Source organism: Equus caballus, chromosome 14, assembly GCF_041296265.1.
Source record: "Equus caballus isolate H_3958 breed thoroughbred chromosome 14, TB-T2T, whole genome shotgun sequence".
NCBI classification, from domain to species: domain Eukaryota; kingdom Metazoa; phylum Chordata; class Mammalia; order Perissodactyla; family Equidae; genus Equus; species Equus caballus.
In genome coordinates this window covers 75,775,710-75,800,238 of record NC_091697.1, presented here as the reverse complement: position 1 = coordinate 75,800,238, position 24,529 = coordinate 75,775,710, and the positions used below count along the sequence as shown (strand labels likewise).

The 24,529-nt window shown below is 39.2% G+C and overlaps 1 protein-coding gene across 5 annotated transcripts in view; it reads right to left on the bottom strand.

The window, feature by feature from the left end:
* Window positions 1–12,819: 12,819 nt before the first annotated feature.
* NREP (neuronal regeneration related protein) overlaps window positions 12,820–24,529 on the bottom strand; it is a 28,363-nt gene continuing 16,653 nt past the window's right edge. For all 5 annotated transcript variants that reach the window (XM_070234452.1, XM_023617869.2, XM_070234453.1 and 2 more), the window contains 2 exons: window positions 18,932–19,009; window positions 12,820–14,571 (listed from right to left, as the gene is read on the bottom strand). In XM_070234452.1, the coding sequence (XP_070090553.1) occupies window positions 14,446–14,571; window positions 18,932–19,009 (204 nt within the window). In that variant the 3' untranslated portion in view covers window positions 12,820–14,445. The remainder of the gene's footprint in view (window positions 14,572–18,931; window positions 19,010–24,529) is intronic.

The window sequence follows — 24,529 nt, the reverse complement described above, 5'->3', positions numbered from 1 at the left end:
TGTTATAAACCAATATGACCTCAGTAAAATCAAAAAACAGCAGAAAATAAGTAATAATGAAAAAAAAAACAGAGAGAAAGGGATGTGGCCATGGTCACAGGTCTTTAGGCCTGGGCAAGCAGACAGTTACTTATCTGGAGAGCAAATAATCATGTGATCACTTCGGCAGGAACCAGGCAATTGCAGATTTCTGTGAGTAGACTCGGGAAGAAATAGGTAATGTGTTTAGCTTAGATCTAAAGAACGTAGATTCCATGGCACGCCTTTCTTGAAGTTATGGAATCAAGTACAAATGAGGCTTTTTGTATCCCATCAAAAGGTCCAGGCTAAAAGCTGTGGTCGTTAGTACCTTACTTAACTAGGATGGTACTTGCCCTCCTTCAGAAGTAAGCATCTTTCAATCCCAGAATTGAAAATTGAGTAAAGAAATATTTTAGAAAACTAAACCCAGTAATATTAATATTTGTGAATTAAGAAAACTTAAAATTCAATCTTTTATGTGCTTGTAATGTTTGGGAATTGCATTTGAGTAATAGCTTTGTAACTTCAATTTAAAATATCTAATTAAGTAATTGATTCAGATTTATGGTTTGCAGTGAAATTCTCACTAACTATATAATACAATATTGTAACACTTGAGACAACTCAGGGTTCATGATATTTATAAACTTAATTTATTAAATTTATATGAATTACTTAATGCCTTGGAAACCTTGCCAATCAGGCAATTGAATTACTCTAAAAGGAAATAAAATTTATGAAACTTATAAATGCAGTGTAAAATATGTGAAAGTATTCAATTAATTAGTTTTAAATGGGATCAAGTATTGTTCAAAGGCCATTAGAGTGATTGCTAAAATTGCTAGGCGTAACTAGAATAACAGGATTTGTAAATTGAACTTAAAGCCTAAGGAAGAATGAGGGTATTAAAAATTAGTGACAATAAAGTGAATATCAACTTTTGAAAACAAAATAAATACCTGAATAGTCTTTTCTACATAGAAGAGCTATTCTTGAGTAAACCAAAAATCTCACATCAGCTTGTCCAAGTTCGAGGTGGACGGGCAGCAAGTGTGAAAGTGACTAAGGCTGGAGGTTGAGTCCTCGAGCTCCACTGGAGGTCTCAGAATGCTAAGCCTGCCAAGAGCTGCTTCAGTCTTAGGCTGAGCAGAGAGCAGAGCGTCCAGAGAGAGGAAGCTGATCCCCTCCCTCCATCCTACACTCATCAGATCCCTTGGCATATTATGTTCACTCCTGGACACCTATCTTTAAGACCAATTGTTGCCAACTGTCCTGAGCCAGTTTGATCATTCACTGACTCTGAGGTTCTTCTTTGTTTGTTTTTGTGGATATTTTGGTAAAGTTAGAAGTGGGTGAGATTAGTTATCTCCCCACAAAGTCACTACCGAGTGATAAGTAAAACAGGTCTCCAACCAAATTCTACCATACATCTACCAGATGTTTATTAAACAACCACCTGTTGTTAAATAGACACCAAAGAGTTCATACAATCTGAAATGCCAGCTCTCTGTGCTTGGATGTAATGTGACCATACTCTTCCTGGAGGAGTCTCTACAGCCCGATGTGATGGTATTTTACTGGCAGAAATCTGCAACTCCAATGGATGAGCTGGCTTCCCAAATTCACAGGACTCTCAGAAGTGCACAGGCTTAGACTTGTGAGGCAGCCATGCAGAACCTAACAAGATACTTAAGAGAAAAAACCTTGAGACTCAGACAGACGTAGGTTCAAATATTGACAGGCCTCATATACTAACATGGGAATGTTACATAATCTCTTTTGCCTTCCATTTCTTCATCTGTAGGCAGGGATAATAAAAACTACTATTTTTAAGGTTGTTTTGGGAACTAAAGGAAATAACGCATATACAGTCATGCACAGCATAACGATGTTTTGGTCAATGATGGAGCATTGAAGAGGGTCCCATAAGATTAGTACCATACAGCCTAGGTGTGTGGTAGGCTGCACCATCTAGGTTTGTGTAAGTACACTCTGTGATGTTCACACAATGACGAAATCGCCTAACAACACATTTCTCAGAATGTATCCCTGGTTTTAAGCAGACTATAAATGTACATAGAGTCCAATAGTCAGCCCTCATTAAATATAAACTATTAATGTCATTGTTTTGTGTGGTTTCAGAGAAAGAACAAGAATTTTTGAGTGAGAGAATTAGAAAAATAGTGAGTCAATTCAAAGAGACAATTTTCTGCTAATTATAGTATGATAAAAATAGATTAAACTATCTTTTGCTGTAATAAATTCCTATTGGGGCAGTATCCAAGAAGAAAGTGTCTAAGGTCTTAGCAGAGGTTTATCTAAGGTTCCAGAGGAGATTCCTGCTGGGGTAGAAGATTAGATGTAGAGAGGTCTCTTTACTTCTCGCCAACACACAGATTCTGTAATATTGGCCCATTTCCTTTCCTTGTAGGTATAATTTAGGTGTGGTGATCCACGTGTAGTCACAGGAGGGTTCTCTAGTCTTACTGTTTTACAGACTGAGAATGTGAGTCTATAGGGATCACTTTTTCTTCATTTCTAACTCTACGCCCTGTTTCTGAAAAACAGTTGAAAACTCTTCCACAGCATCTTGATTCTTGTTATAAACAGTGTGAATAATTTTCTGCTTTCGCATTTCTTCAGGTGCATACACATTCACCAATCTGACATTTCGCATTCCTCACTTTACATCCACAGTCACGACATACATCTTCGAACACCCCTGCCCTATGTTTATTTTAAAGGATAGGTCTCTACTGAAACAACAGGACCTTGTTTCTGGGATTAAAACTGTGCCCTGGGCTACCTCTCTAGCTTTCTGCCGTTTGTATTTTTATGCCATTTGATTCTTGCACTATTTTTGTATATTTACTTGCCTCTCTGTTCTCTTTCCCATCAGGAAAGGCTGCACTCAGCTCTTTATTCCTGAGGTCCCTGCTGTAATGTTACTATCCGTACAGAAGTCATTTGCTGACTTCCCAGAGACTGAAATCACGTCTTGTCTGGACTCCACCTCTAACCTCGCTCTGGTTAGGTCTGCTCACCCTCCCCACTTCTTGGTTATATTTCACCTTGGGATTCTCCTAACACCCGAACCTGTGTGTTATTTTACTGTAACTTTTAACAAATTACAATCAATTTTTAACCAGCTCATAATATTTCCTGTTCCCATTGCTTCATGCATGAAGAGTCAGAGGAATCCTTTGGTCCTTGGTGAATAGACTTATCATAAAATGATATAAATGATCTATAAACATTTAAAAATATTCACCCTCACTAATAAAACAAAGCAAATAGAGGCAACAAGGTAGTATTTTTCACCCATCAAATTAACAGAGATTGGAAAGCAGGCGTGCCTGCAAGCCTAGTGAGCATGTCCTAGGACAGGCATCGTGCCTACCAGCTGATAAGACTGTAACTTGATACAAAGTTTTGGGAAAGCAGTTTGGCAAAATAGAAAAGGAAAAATGACAGATATATGTAACACTTTTGGAGAATAGAGGGTCATCATGGCATTATTTAGAGTGTGAAAAATAAGGAACAACTTAAATGTCCACTGTAGGTAATAGATAGGGAAGTTTGCTATGATTGAATATTTTGCAGACATTCAGTATGTTTTTCTCTTCCTCTATTTTTTTAAATTAAACTTTCTATTTTGAGATAATCATAGATTCATATGCAGTTATAAGAAATAATACAGAGGGATCCGTTTTACTCTTTACCCAGTTTTCCCAGTGATAACATCTTGTAGCACAATTTACAATCAGGATACCGACATTGATACAGTCAAGATGCAGAACATTTCCATCACTACAAGGATCCTTCCTGTTGTGCTTTCGTACACTCCCTCCTGCCCTAGCAACCACTCATCTGTTCTCCATTTGTATACGTTTGTCATTTCAAATAGGTCATGTAAATGGAATGATACAGTATGTAAGCTTTGGGGATTGGCTTTTTTTCACTCAGCATAATTCTCTTGAGATTCATCCAGGTTGTTGCATGCATCAATAATTTATTTTTTTTTATTGCTGAGTAGTATTCTGTGATATGAATGTACACAGTTGGTTTAGCCAATCCATTGAAAGACATGTGGGTTGTTTCCAGTTTGGGGCTATTATGAATCAAGCTGCTATATATATTCACGCGTAGGCTTTTACATGAACATAACTCTTCATTTCTCTGGGATAAATACCCAGGAATGCAACTGCTGGATCATATGTCAGTTGTATGTTTGGTTTTTTAAGAAACTGCAAAACCATTTTCCCGAAAGGCTGTATGTTTTTACATTCCCACCAGCAATGGATGAGCGATCCAGTTTTTCCTAATCTTCATCAGCAGTTGGTGTTATCATGAGTTTCTATTTTAGTTATTCTCATAGTACATAGCGATATCTCATTGTGGTTTTCATTTGCATTTCCCTAATGGCTAATAATGTTGAATGTCTTCACGTGCTTATTTGCCATCTATATATTCTCTACGTTGAAATGTCTCTTCATGTCTTTTGCCATTTTTTAATTGGATTATTTGTTTTTTTACTGTTGAATTTTTAAAATTAAGATATAGTTAACATATCATAAAACTCATCCTTTTAAGGTATACAATTCTGTAGTTTTTAGTATATTCAAAAGATTGGGTAACCATCACATTTTATATAATTCCAGAACATGTCAATCACCCCAAAAAGAAAGCCCATATCCATTAGCAATCGATCTTCATTCTCTTCCTCAGCCCCTGGCAACTTCTAATCTACTTTCTATTTCTATAGATTTGTCTATTCTAAGCATTTAATATAAATCAAATCATACAATCTGTGGCCTTTTGTGACTAGCTTCTTTTACTTGACATAATGTTTTCAAAGTTCATCCACATTGTAACGGGCATTAGCGCTTCATACCTTTTTATGGCTGCACAGTATTATATAATGTGGCTATACCACATTTTGTTTAGCAGTTCATTAGTTGATGGGCATTTAAGTTGTGTTCACTTTTCAGCTAAGATGAATAATCCTGCAATGTACAATTGTACACAAGTTTTTATGGGTCCCTATTTTCAATTCTTTGGGTATATACCTAGGAGTGGAGTTGCTGTGTCATATTCCAACTTTATGTTTAATTTTTTAAAGGAACTGCCAAACTGTTTTCCAAAGCTGCCGCACCGCTTTATATTCCCCCCAGCACTGTACCAGTATGCAGGAAACAGAAAGATTTAAGGGAAAGGCTCTGCCATCTCAGACAAGATATTTCACTCTGGGCAGTTAATTATCCCTCAACTGAGCTAATGATTCTGACCTCACAGTGTTGCAGAGGGACCATATGCGAAGTGATACAAGTGACAGTGTCCCACACATGTAATGAGCAAGCGGCTATTTTTCACACTCCTCCCAGGGCTGCTACCACACTTTGTAATGTCCCTCTGAGCTAATCCTCCTCCTCCACAAGAACTCACATCAAATACTCCCTCATTATCACATCTGACAAAGCAGATCCTAGCTGTTAGTGACAAATTAGAGCATTCCACTTATCCCTCTCTCCTAGAAAGCAGTGCCCCTCAGCTCTGCAGGGGACATTTGCTCTTCAGAGACTAGCCTTGGGATTTTAAGGAGCAAACTAGCACGGAGAAAGCCCCTGAAGAGGCGTGAGGAGCCACCCTTGCTTAATCCCCTTTCCTAGATATCGGACACCTTTGGCACAAGCAGCCCAGGGAAAGGAGAGGGTAGGAGGTGATCTAGGGCCTCTGAGCAAAAAAGTGACTGTCTCCCTCCTTCTCAGGGGCCCTGGGAGCAGCACTGCGGTGAGGAGCACAGTGGAGACTTTGCTCAGGACTGGGGCTGCCCAAAGTGTCGGGGGCAGAGCGCATGCGGCTCTACAGCAGCTGTTTAGACAGTACCCAGGGCCCCACCCTCTCAACTTAGCTATGTATAGGACCCCCCTGGTGCCAGCACATCATACAGTGTGTCCTTTGTGGAAGCCTCTGTTATTGATCCTTCCCAGACCTCAGCTATGATCTTTAAAAACAAGTTGGTTCAGCCACAAATAAGGGTTCTTATAAGAGGGCAATAGGAGTGGTGAAAGTTCCAGAAAACAGGTCACAGGAAAATTGGCTAAAGGAACTGAGTCAGTTGGCCTGGAGGAGAAAAAGGCAAGGAGAGCAAGATGTGAAAGGCTGTTGCATGAAAGAACGAGCCTGCTTAGTCTGTGCAGCTCTGAGAACTCAGCTAGGACCAAAGGGTGGGTGGAAAGTAATATAAGTGTTGGGCTCAGAAAGGTTTCAACTAATAAGTAAAGCTGCCCAACTTGAAGGAATCAGCAAATTAATGCATTCCTTAAATTCTCTATTCCATGAGGCTTTCATGTGGCCACATGGGTCTCTCAGTGAAATCGCTAAGCTGTGCATTAATGGCACTGTGTATTGTGTGAGGGAATAATTTCGTATTGCTTCTATGTAGTTGTGCTCAGAGGTAAGCCTAATGGACGCATGCAATAAAAGAAAAGATGACCCCCTTTTTCTGCCCTGATTCATGAGCTGCCTGCTGCTCTCCAGGCTTTTCCCCAGGGTGCTGCAGTCTCAAGGACTGTAGGGTTGGGAGCCTGCTGTATAATCCCATTTCTCTCACTGATCCAGGCCCCCTTCTCAGTGACCATTGACCCAGCCCTTTGGGACATGCTGGATAGAGATATAATGAAATGTATGGAAGAATCTGGAGGGAAAGGATATTAGCACTAAAGAGATGTGAACTTCTAAGGGAATGAAGTAAAGACTCTAAGAAGAACTGCTGATCTTTTAAAAACAGACTCATGGAATTTGCAGGCCGGGAAGACTGATCCTGGGGACCTCCCTCCTGCCTCCCCCATGGAGTCAGTGCCTGGACCATCCACGGACAGGCAATCTGGATCTTTCTTTCACTTCCCATCAAAATTCACTGGTGCTGTGTTGTCTCAGGGACCTGTCCCCAGCAGTGCCATAAGTTCAATTTTCAAGGCTTCAATCAGAAGAATACTGGGGGAAATGAGGCATTGTGGCCGGGTGGGAGGTATTTCTGGCTGAGGGAGTTCCACAACACACAGCGCATAGGTGGTTGTCTAGCTCAGAGGTTTTCAAACTTTTAGGTTCTTATACCCTCTAAAAAAATCTTAATAAAGTAAGTAATACTTTACATCTTTACTAAAGTAATAAAAATCATACAATTTTTAAGTTAATAATAAAGTTTTTCATCCTAAGTTTAAATACTTTCAAAGGATGTAATTTGGAACATATTGTAAGTGTTTCCATTTTAAAACGAAAGTTGAATTTCTTTTGTAAATGTAGACAATCAAATCTAAACAATACGGCAATTGATAATTTATCATTCCATTTTTAAAAACAAACACTTCTTGGGGCCGCCCAGTGGCGCAGCGGTCAAGTTCACACGTTCCGCTTCAGTGGCCCACAGTTCGCGGGTTCAGATCCTGAGTGCAGACATGGCACAGCTTGGCACGCCATGTTGCGCCAGGCATCCCACATATAAAGTAGAGGAAGATGGGCATGGATGTTAGCTCAGGGCCAGTCTTCCTCAGCAAAAAGAGGATTGGCAGCAGATGTTAACTTAGGGCTGATCTTCCTCAAAAAAAAAAACCCCAAAAAACCAAAACACTTCTTTAACTTGCAGAAATTTCTTTTTTTCTTTTTCTCCTTGACTTAAATTTTCATTCCACTTCCCCCAAAGAATTTTACCCTAATGTAATTTTTGTTTGAAAAGACTTTATTGATTACCCTATTACATTTATCTTCAATAAAAATGTATCCAAATTAAATTTTTAAACTTTTATTTTCGGTGACCATAAAACACTAAGCATTAAAAAAAGCTATGTGGTTGAATTATCATTCTTAGCAATACACCACTGATTAAAACAACACGAGTGCATGATACTAATTATTAAACACAAAAAGTGAAATTATATTGCAAATGTATCTCTCAATGAGGTGACGAACCTTTTTTATTTAGTTCATGTGTCTGTAGATGAATATTACTTATTGCTGGAATGAGACAGGAGTCAGAATCAATTCTATTTGTATTTTTTTGCTTGTATAGATGTAAGCTATAGGAATTGAAAGTGTTTTACTATAGAAATGTAATTCAATTCTTTGAACTCCTTCCATGTTATATGCCAAATTTCATATAATGATCTATCATTGAAAATATTTTTAATCTTCTGTCAACTGATATCTTCATTAAGCCCCTCTTCATTTTTCTTATAAGCAGTGAATTGGAAAGGACTTTATTTGCAAAGAGATTTGTTCTGGTCATTAGAATAATTCACTTTCTCAATTTCTGGGAAGTATACCAAAAGAGCACTACTAAGATTTACAAAGTTATTGTTATTTACCCTGTAACACTTTCACTTAAACTCACCTTTTTAAATCTTGTATCTTCAGAAATGATAGGAAAAACAGATATATTATTAATTTCATTACACTTTTGCCAAAATAATGCTTTTGATAAAATGCCTTGACCTTATTTCTTGCTTAAAATATTACCATTACTTTGGAGCTGTAGATTTAGCTCATTTATGGAAAATGTCTATCACGAACCCCACTGGCAGAGCCAATCTTCACTGTCAAACCGATTAGCCAAATCAGATACACTTCTGTCAGAAAAAAACTTCGACTTCATTTTTTAATTCAAATCACTATTTTGAGGATTACTATAAAAATCAACAAGAATTAAAGCACATCTTGTGAAATTGATCACTAAAAACAATCAGAATTAAAATGATATACATCTAATATAATTAATGCTTAAATAAGCTATAAAAACAAGATGATCAATACATTCTTTCTCATATAAAGTAAGAAGAAAGATAAAAGCCATAGTCTATGTCAGGTAAAATTGTGTGAAGCTACTGAATGCTGCCAACTGGCTTTGAAGAATAAATAAGAACTAGTGTAAAAATCAGAAATGCCACTAATGACAGGAAGATTCTAGGCTGTTAATCAGTCTAGTAGCACATAATTTTTTTGTTGTTATTATAAAAAAAGATACTAAATGTCGTGTAAGATAGAATACGATGAGAATTGACTATTGTTGAAATAAATATTTCACACTTTGGTTTGATACAACAGGTTTTGACAACTTTATTAATTAATGTACGTCAAATCTGAAAGAACCCGCATGAAAGTTTATCCTTGGGTTTTATCCATTTTATCTTGTGAAGATTTGGTATTCCCAAAAGGCATTCTGATTACGTTTAAACTAATCAGCATTGCAAACCTACATTGCTTTAGGTGTTCTAAGGTACTTTTTTTCCCACTGAAGATATATTGTAGGGATGAGTATGGAAAATAATTGCTTACAATTACAGGAAGAAACCATTTTTGGTATTTGATGTCATCTACTGATTTTCTCCTTGATTCACTCTATCAGGACTCTCCCTCAAGAGCAAGGCATTCTTCGACAAGAGTCAGGAGAAGGAAGAGGAAAAGGCATTAAATAAAAATGGTCATTACTTCCATCACTTCACTTTACCATTTTTCTGAATTCCGAAGATCCATGTGTGAGGCCAAACACCTCACTTCTGTGTTTTCTAACATATCACTTTCAACGTGTGTATAAGAAGGGAAAGCCCAAAGTTCTATGGATTTCTGACTAATTATTAAAGGAACCTTTCTCTTTGTTTGCTACATCTGGGGTTTTTGTGTCATATGAAGGGCAATGTGTCATATTAAAATTAAGGATAGGTGAGACCTATATCTTTTTTTTTTATAACGGGAGGAAAAAGACTATTATGAACACAGACTCTTTCTCAGTAGATCAATTTTAGGAAAGAGTAGAGTATATATAGAGGATCTGGAAATTAGTTGCCTTAAAACTATCCAGGAGCGTGTACTCCTTGGAAAGACTTCACATACCCTGAGGGACACATACCCTAGTTTGAAAATTGTGAGTTTATCAGGCCTCTATACAGCCTAACCTGACCCAGTCCAAGATTTTTTTACCATGGGAATCTCAGTTACTGAGGGAGGGTAACTAAAGAGTTTTAAAAGACGTTCGGAGGTGCAGATGGAACTGCATTAGTCCCTGTTTGGGCAATTGTAATGAGAAGCTTCTGTTTCTAGTCCGATGTTCATAGACCTATATATGCTCCGCCTATCAAACAAAAAGATCTCACAAGGTCCCCTGGCCCTTTGCTGGTGAATCAGCACATCACCATCCCCTGAAATCAGAGGATTAGTGTTGCAAACTGACAGGCCAACAGAGGCAGGCAGGTGATGTAAATGAATGGAGCAGACAGGGGACAAGAAGATAACAAATGTGAGGATTGGATCCTGGAGAGGGCATGCCTCACGACAAGCAGAGGCCGCTATGCAGCTTCAACCTCACTATTACTAGATCTTCCAACTTTCAAGGGAAGTCAAAAACCTGCATTTTCATGTGAAATTTTCCAGTGTGTAAATGTTGGCAATTAAACCAACATTTTTATAAAACACATAGCAGGCAAAACAAAAGTCTACAGGTCAGATCAGATCCATGGCTGTTGGTTAGCAATCTCTGCCCAAAGGCAACATGGTGATATTTTTGCCTCCGGAGAGAGAACAAAGCAGTCTTTAATCAAAGTTTGCAGTCTCCTGCTCTGGCCCCAGCTAGCGCTCCAATTTCTTAGCTCTGCCTCAGCACTTACTAACCCTAACCCTTCACAAGTCATTGCTGATCCTCACAGGTGGGTCCTGCAAGTTTAAAGCGAAGTACAGGGTCAATCATCTATGTCAAGCTTCAGGGAGGCCAAGGGAGCTGTCAACAGCAAACCAAAGTCCACTGAGTGGGATAGAACTTTAGACATCATTTATGCCAGCTTCTCTGTTTTTATAGCTTCCAGAAACATTCTCTAAATATTCCTTTCAGGGCTAATAGCACTAGGATTAACAAAAGAAGACTATGTGGTCCCAATATAATAGTTCCTGGATGCTCTCCTCATACGCCTCAGTCTCTGGAGCTCCAAGGAATGAAAGACTTCTTCAATGAAAGAAGTAACTGTGATTCTGGTTTCAGCTCTTCTCACTTCCAGCCCCCGACCTACAATTACTCTGAGCACTTTAACTTCAGGTGATGTGCTGGTTTTATAATGTGTCCATAAATTCTTTGATACTCCTCCTTTTAGGAGGTAGAGCTTAATTCCCTCCCTCCCTCTGAGTGTGAGCTATACTTAGCGACATGCTTCTAATGAACAGAATACGATGGATGATGGCGACTTCTGAGAATAGGTCACAGGCATTGCGGCTTGCTTCCAGCTCTCTCTTGAATTATTTGCTTTGGGGGAAGCCAGAGGTCAGGAGGACACTTAAGTAGCCCTGGGGAGAGGCCCATGAGTGGAAGAACTGAGTTCTCCTGCCAACAGCCATGAGGGAGCCATATCGGGAGCAGATTCTCCTGCCCTGGTCAAACCTTCAGATGACTGCAGCCTGCTGACATCTTGACTGCAAACTCAGGAGAGATCCTGAGCCATAAGCACCAGCTAAACTGCCCCTGAATTCCTGACCAACAGAATCTGTGAAACAAGTTTGTCGTTTCAAGATGCAAAGTGTGGTTGTAATGTGGTATGTGGCAACAGATAACTAATACAGATGCGCATAAAGCAACCCAGGCCGTACCACCCCCATGGCCTGGCCTCCTCACCTTTCTCTGTTCCCCGTTTAGCAAGGGCAGGAAGGCAAGATGTATCCCCTCACAGCTGTGTTAACATACAAGTGATGGGAGTCTACTGGGTGAGGACAATGGCAATTGTCTATAGGATGAAAGGTAATTAAGTTTAAGGAGGACTTCCACATTCAGAAGTATTAACCTCTGGATGGGATTACCAAAAGAGGTAGTAATAGCTCTATTTTATGAATTTTTTTTTCAGAAAAAAAGTTCCTTTCTCTTGTTAAGATTAAAAGTTGAGGCTAAATAGGAAATTTCACCAAAATCTGAGACGTGTATTAATTTCAAAAGTAGCTCCCCAATTTAAAAGTCTCTCCTGACACACACACTGATCTGCACTCTCCAGAGGCTGAGCTCCCAGTTTGAAGCAAGGCTGCCTTTTGCTCCTCTCCCTTCTCTCTGGCTCTTATCTCAAAAGTCTGTTTCTTAGCCTCTGTTCAAGAGAAACTCAAATATCTGAACCCAACCAGAAAATTTAGCAACTTGTGTGTAAGCCCAGTGGAGGTTTCACTCTCCTAATGGATGAGAAGAGAGCAGCAGGCACTTCTCATGCCCAGGAAGAGCATGAATCCCCTGAATTGTGGGGTTTCAAGGTCACATGAGACCTCCAGAAGGTCCCGGGAATGCCATCTTATCATCTGCAAGATTCCAGGTAGCTGGGCACATATGAATTAATGACTTCGAATCAATTTTATCCTCTTCCAAGCATAAGCCTTTTGTCTGTGTATAAGTGAAAATATTCCATGAAGAAGTAAGGTCAAGTATCCTTTGGCAAGGATAAAAAATACCACAGAGTAGGTCTCAACAGCAAGGAGTAAGAAAGCATAAGTTTTGAGGTATGTGGGAGTGCCCTGAAAGGGGGAGGAGAGTATAGAAATAAAAGGGTTTTGGTTTAATTCTTCTTTGTATCCAGAGGCAGCTCCACAAATACCATCCCAATGAGCCACTGCCTAGCCCCTAATCCCATAAAACCTTCAGAAGGGAAAATGCACGAAAGGCAGAGCTGATTCTCTCTCTCTTTTGATATTTGCCCTTGGGTCTACTTTTGGGGTTCTGAGAACAGATGAATTAACACGACCCTGTGAAAGCGTTCAAAAGTAGGCCTTTCCAATGACGAGCCAAGCCAGTTACCTTACAGCTTGCATATTTATTGAACGAATACTACTAAAATAGCTAAAATACATTGGGTACTTGTCGTGAGTGCATCAGTAAAGATCACATTGTTACAAAAGCCTGCATTTTCAGCAGTACACAACTGCAACTCTATATAAATGCCACAGATGCAGAATACTGTTTTCTTGCTCTATTTACACAGCTCATATACCTATTCTAACAAAGGAGGGGGGGGGGGAATGCACGAGAAACTCAGGCCAATGGGGGAGCGAGAAGAGAACGAAGAAGTGCAGCGCATGCATCATCGATGTTTAACAGTCAGAAGCGCAACAGTTCAGAACAAAGCCTGTCCTGTAAAAGGAAGAGCTAAAAGACAGTTATATAAAAATTAAGGTGGGCTTTCAGACTGGCTAACACAACAACATTCCATGAATAGATGGTATTGTCTGATTTTATTTTTGTTTATCCATTTCATTGGGAGCAAGGACAAAAATGTAAAATCTATACCTTGCTTATCAAAACTGCCGAAAAAAGAGCGCACTGCCTTTTTTTCAATTTAATTTTGTAAAGACATTTTTCCAACCTAATTTTCAGGAAGGGTATAATTTTCATATTCCTACTTAGATGCCAGTTTTTTTGGATTTTTTTTCAGAGGGCATTTATTAAAAAAAAGAGTTCGCCCTTTTTTTTTCCCAAATATCCTTTCAAACAAAAAGAACCAAAAGAGACACCTAAAAACGCCTGTCAAATTATTGCTTTTCTTTCTCTAAGTTAGGCAGGCGAGGCTACTGAAAGGAAGAGACTTGGTAAGTAAATTACAGTTTTGTGATTGCTCCCACTACAGTGACGGCGTGTCCATGAGAGCCAGCCAATGAGACGTGAGTCTCTCACACCCTCTCTGGTAGCGTTCACTCAACCTACAATGCTGAAGAAGAAAGCCACACTGAAGACACAAGGAAAACAAGTCAATCCAGTCTAGAGAACAACATTCAGGGAAACAGAGTACCAACACCTTCTTAGAACATGGAAATAAAAAATAACTCCATCAGAGCTACCTCGCCAAGGAGCATGTTGAAAGTCCAAAATAGCACCATTCATCAGTGTCTCAGGTCCTGTGGCAGCATCTCGGTCACTTACCACAAGGAAACAATGAGTTTCAAACTACTTCTATACATCAAAAGAGTACATGGATAAAATATAGAGATATACAGACAATTGATGAACATAAACTACTAGGCTTGTTACATCTAAATGAAAAAAAAAAAAAAAAGGGGACTCAGCCTCTGCAAGAAGCAGTCTGGAGCTGTGTGAGTGAAAAGGCAGGAGTGGACCGGTTGTGTGAGAGCAGTGGGAGTTTGAGTTGTGGAAGACGTCGTAGCGAACCAGGCCTGAAGGCCCACCTGTAAGGGTTGTAAACGTGGATTCACAGTGTGAAATTCTGAGCGTTTTCACAGAGTCAGAATGATTAAAAACTGGTTTGATGATACCTATTTGTCCACTGTAAATTCTCTAAAGCAGGGCTCAGAGTCCCATAGTTTCTTCTTATACTTGATGATTTACACAGAAAAAAATCCCATATATGATACCATGACCTCATCAATACCCATACACCATATGTAATACAAATGGAGGTGTTACGATTAAAAAGAGTGGAGGTAACTGATTCTTGGGGAGTGGAGTTCATTGCTGCCAAGGGGAGTCAGGGAGGCAGCCTCGGTCTCGTCATTCTTCTTGCGGTTCACTTCCTTTGGGACAGGAAGTCTTCCCTGAAAACCAGGAAGACCCACACACAAAGAGACAGACACACACAAAGAGAGAGACACACTTAGTCATGCTTCTGAAACCATTTGAAAAGTTTTGCTTCTCCCTCCCGCCTGCCTTTTATCCTTGAACTCCCGATGTTTTGCAAACCAAGTTTACATATTAAACACAGTTCACCTGAATGTAAATATTACGTCTGTGGGGGCATGAAGTAATTAAATACTAGCTGCCCTGGCTTCAGTAGAATCAAGTGCTTCTCTAACGGCTGTGCCCAGCCATCTGGGAGGCAGCATTCCCCAGAGGCAGGTTTCTGACTCTAGTACCATTTAGGGCCTGACATGAGGCTAGGTAAGAGGTGCTCGTAGGCGTGTTAACATATTTTTTTTAAAGAGTTCCATGGCTGTGGGGAAAAGCATAGTTGTCTCTTTTCTAATATATACTAAAAATATTTAAAAGCATATCACAACTTGCACAAATGTAATTTATATATGGTTTATTCTATAAGCAACTGACACAGTCCATGTGCAGTCAGAAACAGAAGTGGGTTCCAAAGGTGGGAGTGTTTGGAGAGAAATAGTGTATGGTTGGGGCAGGGTTGTAGGAAAGAGGAGGAGAGCGTAAAACCAAGGGCTGAAGAGAGTGGGACTCAGCTAGTTCAGATGGACAGGGGCTATTCTAAGTCTCTCCTCACAATCCTGATGAGTAAGGTTTTTGTGCTTCTGACTAGAATAATCCACCCACAGTGTGACTGACGATCCGTCCAGTACCCATGGGGCGACACTTTCCACCAGAACCACATAGCAACAGGACAGGACAATGAAGCCCATTTGGCCAAGAGATGATATAAAATAAAAGTCCTACTTTGCCACAAATAGAATGTGTGCCCCGATCAGATATGAAAATGGTGACTTGACAACAGTCTCCCTTTGAGCCAAACCATTAATTGCTGGAGTTTTCTTGGAAAAAATTATCCATTACGATTTTAAAAGATCTTTTTTGCCTTTTTCTTTTTTGCTCAAGTGACATGTTCTAATAGGACATTTATAATAAGCTAATTTGACCTGATGTAAGTAGTTGGATTAAAGTGATACTCTTGCTTTGTGATCTATAAATTATTGCATTTGAATTTCTTTTCAAGAAGAATTCAGAAGTCAGGAACTTCCAAACAACTTCAAACCGAATAAATGTTTTCAGCAGCCCCAGGGCGAACTAAATGGAATGGATAATTCGACTTTAAGAAGTCTTATTTACTGTACAGATTTTCATAGTAAACATCTGGTGTGCCTAAATTTTATGTTTAAAATTCTCAGACTTTGAGAGCATACAACATTTTTAGGATTTATATAAAATCCACTCAGTATGTACTTTAATGCTCCAGTCTTAGATTGTGATTTAGAGGTTGTTTTGGTGTCATTAAATACCAATAGGACCAAATCAAAAAAATTAATTGAAGTATAATTCATCACTCACACATACTTAAGAATCTAGATAAATTTCCAAAAGCATTATATCCAGCAATTCCTTTCAGTTGTGGAAATTATTTCAGTCTCAAAATTTTGGCATACAATCCCAGGATTTAAAAAAAGAAATCCACTGTAATCCTGTTCCCTTTAAAATAATGTTTGTTCTCCTCCCCCATCAACCAGTTAGCATGGTTCAAGATAGGACAAACTTAGGTTTGGGACAAATGAAGAATTCAATGGCTGCTAATTGTCATAGGCCATGAAGGAGAATTAAAAGTTCATAAACACTATTCCACTCAACAACCAGACTCTGTACATGGCTGGCCTTAAAACTGCTTACTTCAGTTCAGACTTACTCTGTTCAAAAGGGAATATATAGAACATAAGTCTGTCTCTATATAAAGTCTCAGTCTTACTAATCTTTCACCTGCATGGAAAATACACAAGAAAATGAAACGAAGAGCTGGCTGGGAACTGGGTAATTAGGGGAGAGGCATTTCCAGAAAAAAAAAGTGAAGGAGATTGTTTCAGATTTGAATTTACCATTTTTACTATTTTTTCTCTCTTTTGAGGCTCCCAAATACTCATGTCTTCATTTACTATTAATGTTCTGAGTGCCTACTACGGCTTGAGTACTCTATTAGATTAAGCCGACAGAGATTAAAACAGAGACAGAAACAGTCCCTGCCCATCCTGCCCTTAATTAACTTGCTGTATGGGAGACACCCAAATACTTGGACAACGGAAAGGCAATGGAGGTAAGTCACGCAGGGAGGTATGCTCCTGAAGCACCTGGAAGGGCCATAACCCAACATGCCTGTGGGGAGAGGTGCTCCTGGGGAGGTGAAGTTCTGAGAATCTTCCCTTTGGAGGCTGGAATTTACTAGATTTCAGTCCTTATCTCCTGTCCCTCAGGAGATCTTTCTGACCCTTACTGAAGGAATTTTAGGCTTCTGCAGCAAGGGGAGGGGATATTTTGAAGAGGAGACACAAAGATGTCTCATTGCTTCAGAAGTCAGGCCTTACAAGAATTCAGGCAAAAATAATCGTATCTTCCGCCATCATCCAGCACAGAATGGTGCCTAGAGGACTGAGGAACTTGAGTAGTCTAGAAGACTGGAGGAGGGGGAACAGATGTGTCCAGTGGTTCCCACAGGCTAGTTCTCCTGGGTGCCCCTAGAGCTGATCTGCTCCAGTTGGATGGCCCTCTCTGCTGATGACTATTAGTATGTGAATCCCCTGGTTATGTGCCTTGGACCAAGTAAGTCAAGATTATTTTTCTTATGATTATGCAAATATGTGCTTTTCCAGAAGGAAACTGCTGAAAAAAGGAAAAATATATCATGCCTAAAATACTATTCACAATTTAGAGAAGAAAGAACTTAAAATAACAGAAGAACTGAATCCCAGGATCCATTGTACCAACCACCTAGAGTATGCCTTAATGTAGGCGAGGCCTAGAACCTGGACTGGCCTTCCAAGAGGAAAGGGAGACACTGTTGACCTCACTGAGAAACTTGCCTACTCTTGCTCTACTGGTTGATGTCACCAGTACCAAAGAGAGGACCTCTGGATGCCTGAATGAGGGAGGAACTAATGAAAATACTATACTCTCCCTGGCCCCTTCCATTATCACGTCTTACCCTCAGCTGCTCAGGGGAATTATGGCCTGAGCTGGCCTGGTAAAGAATGTCTAGAGTTAGACTGCCATTGCTAGTGGTATGGTGGTATGGTGGTATGGGGGTATGGGGGTATGGGGGTGGTGAGGTGGTGGGGTGTGCGTGTGTTTTAAGTAAAGCTCCAGTATTTAAGCTCACTGTGACTTCTACTGAAGAAGATCAGCACAAGTCTAACTCAGGCAGGGCCAAAATCATTTTGTTCACTTACTTTCCTGCCAATGACTTCAACCTTGACCTTCAGAAATTTTCTGGAAAATTTAAAAGTGATTTAGAATTGTTTTCTTTCATTGTAAACTGCCAGTTGACCCAATCTCTTCAAATTCTGCCTGTCAGTAAGAGACAGGGAATTGCTAAAACCATTCAGGGTAAATAAGAGAGTTTCTCAAACAGTGAAATGCCAGTGATAGCTGGGAAGGCCTCGCCATTGATCAGTTACACTTATGAAACTTTTAAATGGAAATTTTTTCAATGGACTCTATTTTTCTTTATTAATTGCAAAATCAGCAGGTCAGTGGTAAAGAGTACAATCCTCCTGCTTAAGGTCAAATAGATATTTACCCTAACAGGCAAAGTCCAAAGGTATCTACAGTAAAAACTGGTAAATGCTTTTTTTGTTTGTTTGTTTTCTGGAAGTGGTGCTAAAATCTAAAATGTAAATTTTACAAATTTTCTTAAGGCAGAAAACTGTCACACCTAAGATGTCAGAACCATGAAAGCATGTTTATACAAAATATTTTCAGGCCTAAAAAGTAGAAGAAAAAAATATAATAGTTTTTTATGTTCTTTCTGTTTTGTTTCATGGTTAATATTATCAGACACTCAGGCATTATTACCAGACAAAACTGTCATCATCTTAGACTTTTAAGACACCCTTTAGTTCGATCATCATATTTGAGTTTATCTACCCAGGAATGGAATAAACAAATTAAAATTCTGTAAAACGTACATTTGATAAATTGATTTTACGATTCTTAAATGAAAATTTGCTTTGGACTCTGGAGTTGTCAAGAAAGGAAGACAATGTGAATTTTAAGATTCATAGGACTTCAGGATACAAGTATTTTTTTTAGTGTATGTTATTTCCAAGGTCATAATAGTATCAGGTTAATGGATTATTGTAGTAAACTATAATGGATATTAAAATAAGAAAGAAACAACTGATTTCTTTTAAAAAATTGCTTCTAGATTGACAAAACATTAACAAAATGGCAGCTAGCACTCACCTTAGGAAGCCTTCCCTCCATTTCCTTGTTTGGAAATGGTTCTTGACTGACCCAGACAGAGAGCTCTGGGTAATAAACCTATAGAGACATAAAAGTACACACATTCAGATTCAAAACAGGATCCACTCTGAAACCACATGGGATCAGCTTACTGAGCTCAATTCTCCTCAAAGGTCGCTTACTTTACAATTGCAACTTAGAGCGCTGGGGAAGCGCATCCACTCTTTCAGACTGTTAGTGTGCTTCTGAAGGTACACTGCACTCAGAAGAGCTGGGCTCAATGTCTTCCAAGACTAAGTCCAATGCAGCAGAGAGATCAACCAACGTTATCTTCAGCACACAAAGTGGCAGCTTCATGGCATGACTGGCTGAGAAAACTAAGGCACTGGGGAGGCCTAACTTTCAAAGCAACCCTAGAGCATCCTTGCAAAACTCCATGTTTTATGACATAAATGTGCCCAGCACTCACCAAACACTGTTAGGGGTACCCTGATCCTTTACTAGAAGGCTCAAGATTATGCACAAAGCATAAGGAGGAAGGGAAGCAGCAGCCTGCCTTCTCCTCAAGTCCATGTGGCCACTGACAACACTGCCCAGCCGCCCGAACGTAGCCAAGTGTCTGAGAGGGGCAGGGAGGTGGGCAGCATGGCCATGAATGACTCTGAGAATACTAGCTGATGAACTTGGGGGTGGGGGCAGCGCTGGGACAAGGCAGAGTGAGGCAGATGGAGGAATTCTTCTTTAAATATCCAAAGGGTTATTATCATAAGGTTGCTGACCCGCTATTCTCCATCCCTGGTAAAGAAAGGAGTAGGGGGTTAGGACTTAAATTACAACTACAGATTTAGGCCACCTCTAAGGAAGAATTTGGTATAAGAATTGTTAAATTACTAAAAGAATTTAGAGAGGAAAACTGTGAAACCTTAGAATCTAACAACCATCTGTCAGGGCTAATTCACATTTGATATAGCCCTGCTTGAAGGCAGGGGAGGAAATCAGAAAGGATTCCCTCCAGATCTGATTCTCTAAATGCTGTAAATAAGCCTCACATTTAATAAATAATATTAAGAATCATACTGAATTACTAGGTTAACAAACAGGCGTCTACGTCGTTTTTGGTTTGGGAAGCACCACGTGTGGCAGCCTGATGGCTGGGCTAACGCAAAGTGCTCAATGTCCCCATCAATCCATTTGGTCGGGGGTGTGAGGTAGGCAACGGGGATGGCTGTGCCGATCCTTTAGAATAGTCTAACAGTAACCATCTTTGCTCTACTCCAGTAACATTTATGGCACATCCCATAATGTGTTCGCAAAGCAGTTTTGCACACATTACCTAATGTATTCTGACCATAAGCCTGTGAATAGGTCTTATCATTACAGATGAGGAAACTGAAACTCAAGAATGTCACCCAACTTGCCCAACGTCACACAATCAGTGTAGGATAGGTCTCAAACTCAAACCAGGTTTCCAGATTCTAATCTTCAGTTCTTCCCACTATCCTGATGCCCTCAAATTATCCCAGAATGCAAATTGCCTACCACCTTTCTTTGAAAACGACGCCAGTCCACAGCCACCACACACATTTAGGTCTTAAATATTTGAGAGCCCATCCTGCAAGAACTAGAGCTACTTTCTGACTTTGGTCTGGGTCTGCTTCCTGGGCCATGTGGTTCCCCCAACCCCAACCTCTTTCTTCTAGCTCAGCTTTCCCCCCGCTTGGCCCAGCTCCTCCTAGGAAAATCCCACTATCTGCCTTGTTTGGGACAAATAGCCACCCCTGGCATTCCGTTTAACCAGAAATGGGTGAAGAAAACAACACTGCAATCTAAAATACACAAGCTTTTTTTACAGCTTAAAAAAAGTCACAGCACACAATATCCCAGCTAGAGATTAATTTTAGGAGACCCCAAATTGGGATCAACTGTAAATTCCCTTACTATAAATAGATACAAAATGATCATGTCTCTACATTACTGCTTTTAAAGGCATGTTTTAAATACAATTAAAAATATTACCCATATTAGCGAGAAATAAAGTTTCATTGCAAAACAATACGTTGATAAAAATATGTGTAAAAACTTAGTAGGCACATGGACGCAACGAAAAGCAAAATCAAGTAAACGTTGTTGTTACGTCTGCGTTCTTGTACTTTTCTATGATAATCCATTTTAACAAAATGACACTGCTTTAGCATTTAATTCCGGGTTCAAAGCATCAATACTAAAGCCACCCAAGTCTGATTTGTAGGAAAAAATAGCTTGCCTCTCAGAAGTGATTAAACTTATTATTCTCACAATTTGTTTTTCCAAAAACTTTCCTTTTCTTAAGGAAGAGTCACTGATTTTTTGCCAAAGAACTCAGGAATATGAGTATCTGATAGCAAAACCTACAACTAAGGAAACTTCCTCCCCTACCTCAAATTAGTCCTTATGAAACATTAATTTAGCCACAAATTGACCAAGGGCATTTCTAATTAGCATTTTTCTGGTGTTTGTATCATAAAGTAATCATTGTATACCTTAGGAAAAATAAATATCACTCTGGCCTTCTGGTACATTCTTCCATGGTAGGGATACATGAGTCTCAGTGACATTCTTAAAACCTACCTGGCTGGTCTCTAAGAACTTAATATATCCCTGGACAAAGTATCTAAAGGGGATATTTACACTTCTTTTTTTTGGTTCTGGAAAAAGGGTAGTAGATTATTGGAAATACATGCTACTACATTACAGCTCGGTTCTTTCTTATACCTGTGTTCGGAGACTCCAAAATGAAGGACTTAAGAGAAAAGGTCTATGACAATCATTACTCTTGCTCTCAAATAGCTTAGAATACCTTTGTCCACGCATGCATTCACCAAGAGTTTGTGAAACACCTGCAATGTGCTGGACACGGTTAGGTTCTGGGAGTGCAAGAAGAGAAATATAGTTCCTGCCTTCTAGGAGCTCAAACCTAGGGCATGGGGGAGAGCAGGGGTGGTAGACCCTTTAATAGATCACTTGAAAAGTGTGTGCTATGGGCTGAATTGTGCTCCTCCAATCCATATGTTAAAGTCCTAACCCCTAGTACCTCAGAATGTGACCATATTTGGAGATATGGTCTTTAAAAAGGTAATTAAGTTAAAATGAGGTCATTAGGGTGGGCCTTAATGCAATGTGTGTCCTTATAAGAGGAGGAAATTAGGACACAGACAGACACAGAGAGAAGACCAAGTGAAGACAGAGGAAGAAGTTGACTATCTACAAGCCAAGGAGAGAGGTCTCAGAAGAAATGAACCAACCCCACTGACACCTTGACCCCAGACTTCTAGACTCTAAAATTGTGAGAAAATAAATTTCTGGTTTTTAAGCCACCTAGTCTATGGTACTTTGGTTTGACAGCCCTAGCAAACTAATACAGTGTGCTTTAAGTGCAATTAAAAAAAAAAAAGAAAGAAACCTATAGGTTATGTCAAATGTAACAGCCATTGGAACATGTACCAACAGACTAAGAAACAAACAAAACCAACATTTACCAAAACATCCAGTAATGCTGTCAAGACAGGAAATGGGGGTGGCATTTGATAGTTGCCAGATGCAAGTCAAGGAAGAGAGAAGGTAAGCCCCATGTGGGGAAGCGCCCCTATGGCCACGAGGTCTCCCTGAAGCTTTCAGGGGCCACAATAGTAACACTGCAAATGCAACTCCATAGGTTCCTGTGCCGTCACATTTTTACCTAGTTCAGAATATTAGGAGCTGACAATGACCCCATGATCGAGGCTTCTGAGTGCAACAGTAGGTAGATCAGAAAACAGGGATAAGTCGATCTACCTTTCTGGAGTCCACTTGTTCTTGCCAGCCCCTCAAGCTGTTTGTTCTTGGTACTTGTCAACTGATGCTCCAAAGGTGGACATATGGCTTTAATTGTACTCCTTTCATTTAGTTTTCTAATTCAAGTTTGTGTTTTTCATTAAGACCACTTAAACTTGCTTTTTCCTTTTTAAACTTTGCTGAGTTCTCGCTCTCTTGGTGGTGGTGGTCATGTGCATCTCAGAAATGCAAGCGTTTTGGGTAATACACGTATGGGAATATCTTAAAATTGTTGCTTTATTAAATGAGTAAGCCAAAGTTTGCCTTAATCTTCACAAGAGAAATATGTATTCTTTTAAAACTATCTTCCATACATAAAATAAACAATTGTTTTTCCTTGCTCAAGTAAAATCCTCAAAACCCTCTAGAATACTATTCTTCTAGAAGTCAGAAATCAGAGAAGCTATAACCTCAAAATTAAGAAAACTGTGAAAATATAGAAGAGAAGAAAATTTTATTGTTTTAAATTGGAGAATACAAATGTTTTGCTTGAATTCTGAGAAAGGTTGAGTGTTTATGTTTGTCACTGAATATATTAAATGCACCTTTTTCTACAATGCTACATTTATCTCACTAACGACTAGGTTTAAAAACAATTGAACTGACATGAAAAATTACATTGGTTTAAATACACTAATCATGATCCATATGGATTTAGATATATACGAGCAACTCAGGTAAAACCAATTTTTTGCTTTGAAGTACATTTAATATATTTAAACCCACTATGTATTTAAATAGAGTTTTGTAGTGAAAGGTACTATTTCTTACTGATTCTCTTAAATCTATTTGATGGTTGCACATTTAAGTTTCAATTGTCTATCACAGCATACAAGTTGAGAATTAAATGATCATAGGTTTTGCCTTTTAAATATTTCTTTCGAGGCTTGCTTTACTCTCTGGACAATGCATCATGAAAAATACCTTCATTGTTTTCAGTCTATAAGGCAATTAACTTGTCTATGATTATTACTTGGCATCCAAATTAGGAAAATAAAATGAGGGGGGAAATGAGAGACCACTCATACAAGGTCCTTAAAAAAAATGCAAACTAGATTATCACTTAAATTCTTTAACCACTTTTAAACTTCTCATTTCAAAACTTGCTATTTTTCATAAATATGGGCCACATACAAAATCAATCTAATTGACATGTTTCCTTCTAATACACGTGTAAAATTTGAAGTATATGTATTTATTACCTGTTTCTAAGTCTGTATTTTCCTCTGTTCATTTACTGTCTTTGTCACTATTTCCTTAGGGAGACTGTCATATGAGAATGACCCTTGAAGGCAAGGTCACGGCTTTATTCAAAGCCAAAGTACACCACATACATATATGCTGCTTAATTAATTGGTTAACTATCTTCTCAGAAACCTGCTATGAAGATGTTGCATGGCTTGGTTGTTAACGATCATAATTATAATATTATTTTCTATCCTTGGTGGGGTTCTGTGTGCTTAAAGAATCACACACATGGCCCTTTTATGACTTAACAAGGATAGGCGCCCACCCCTTGCAGTCAGGAACGCTGACTAGGGCAGCAGGTGTCCGACCTGCATAATTAATTCTTTGAGCAACAAAGGGGTGTATTTCATAATCTCTCTTCAGTAATTGTGTGTGTCTGCGTGTGTACATGTTCCATTCTGCCTAATTGGCTGGGAGGTTGTGAAACCTAGTACTGTAATACAAGAAGAATTTACGTGCATATGCATGCACTTCATTTCTACAAATACCCTTTGAAGTGGT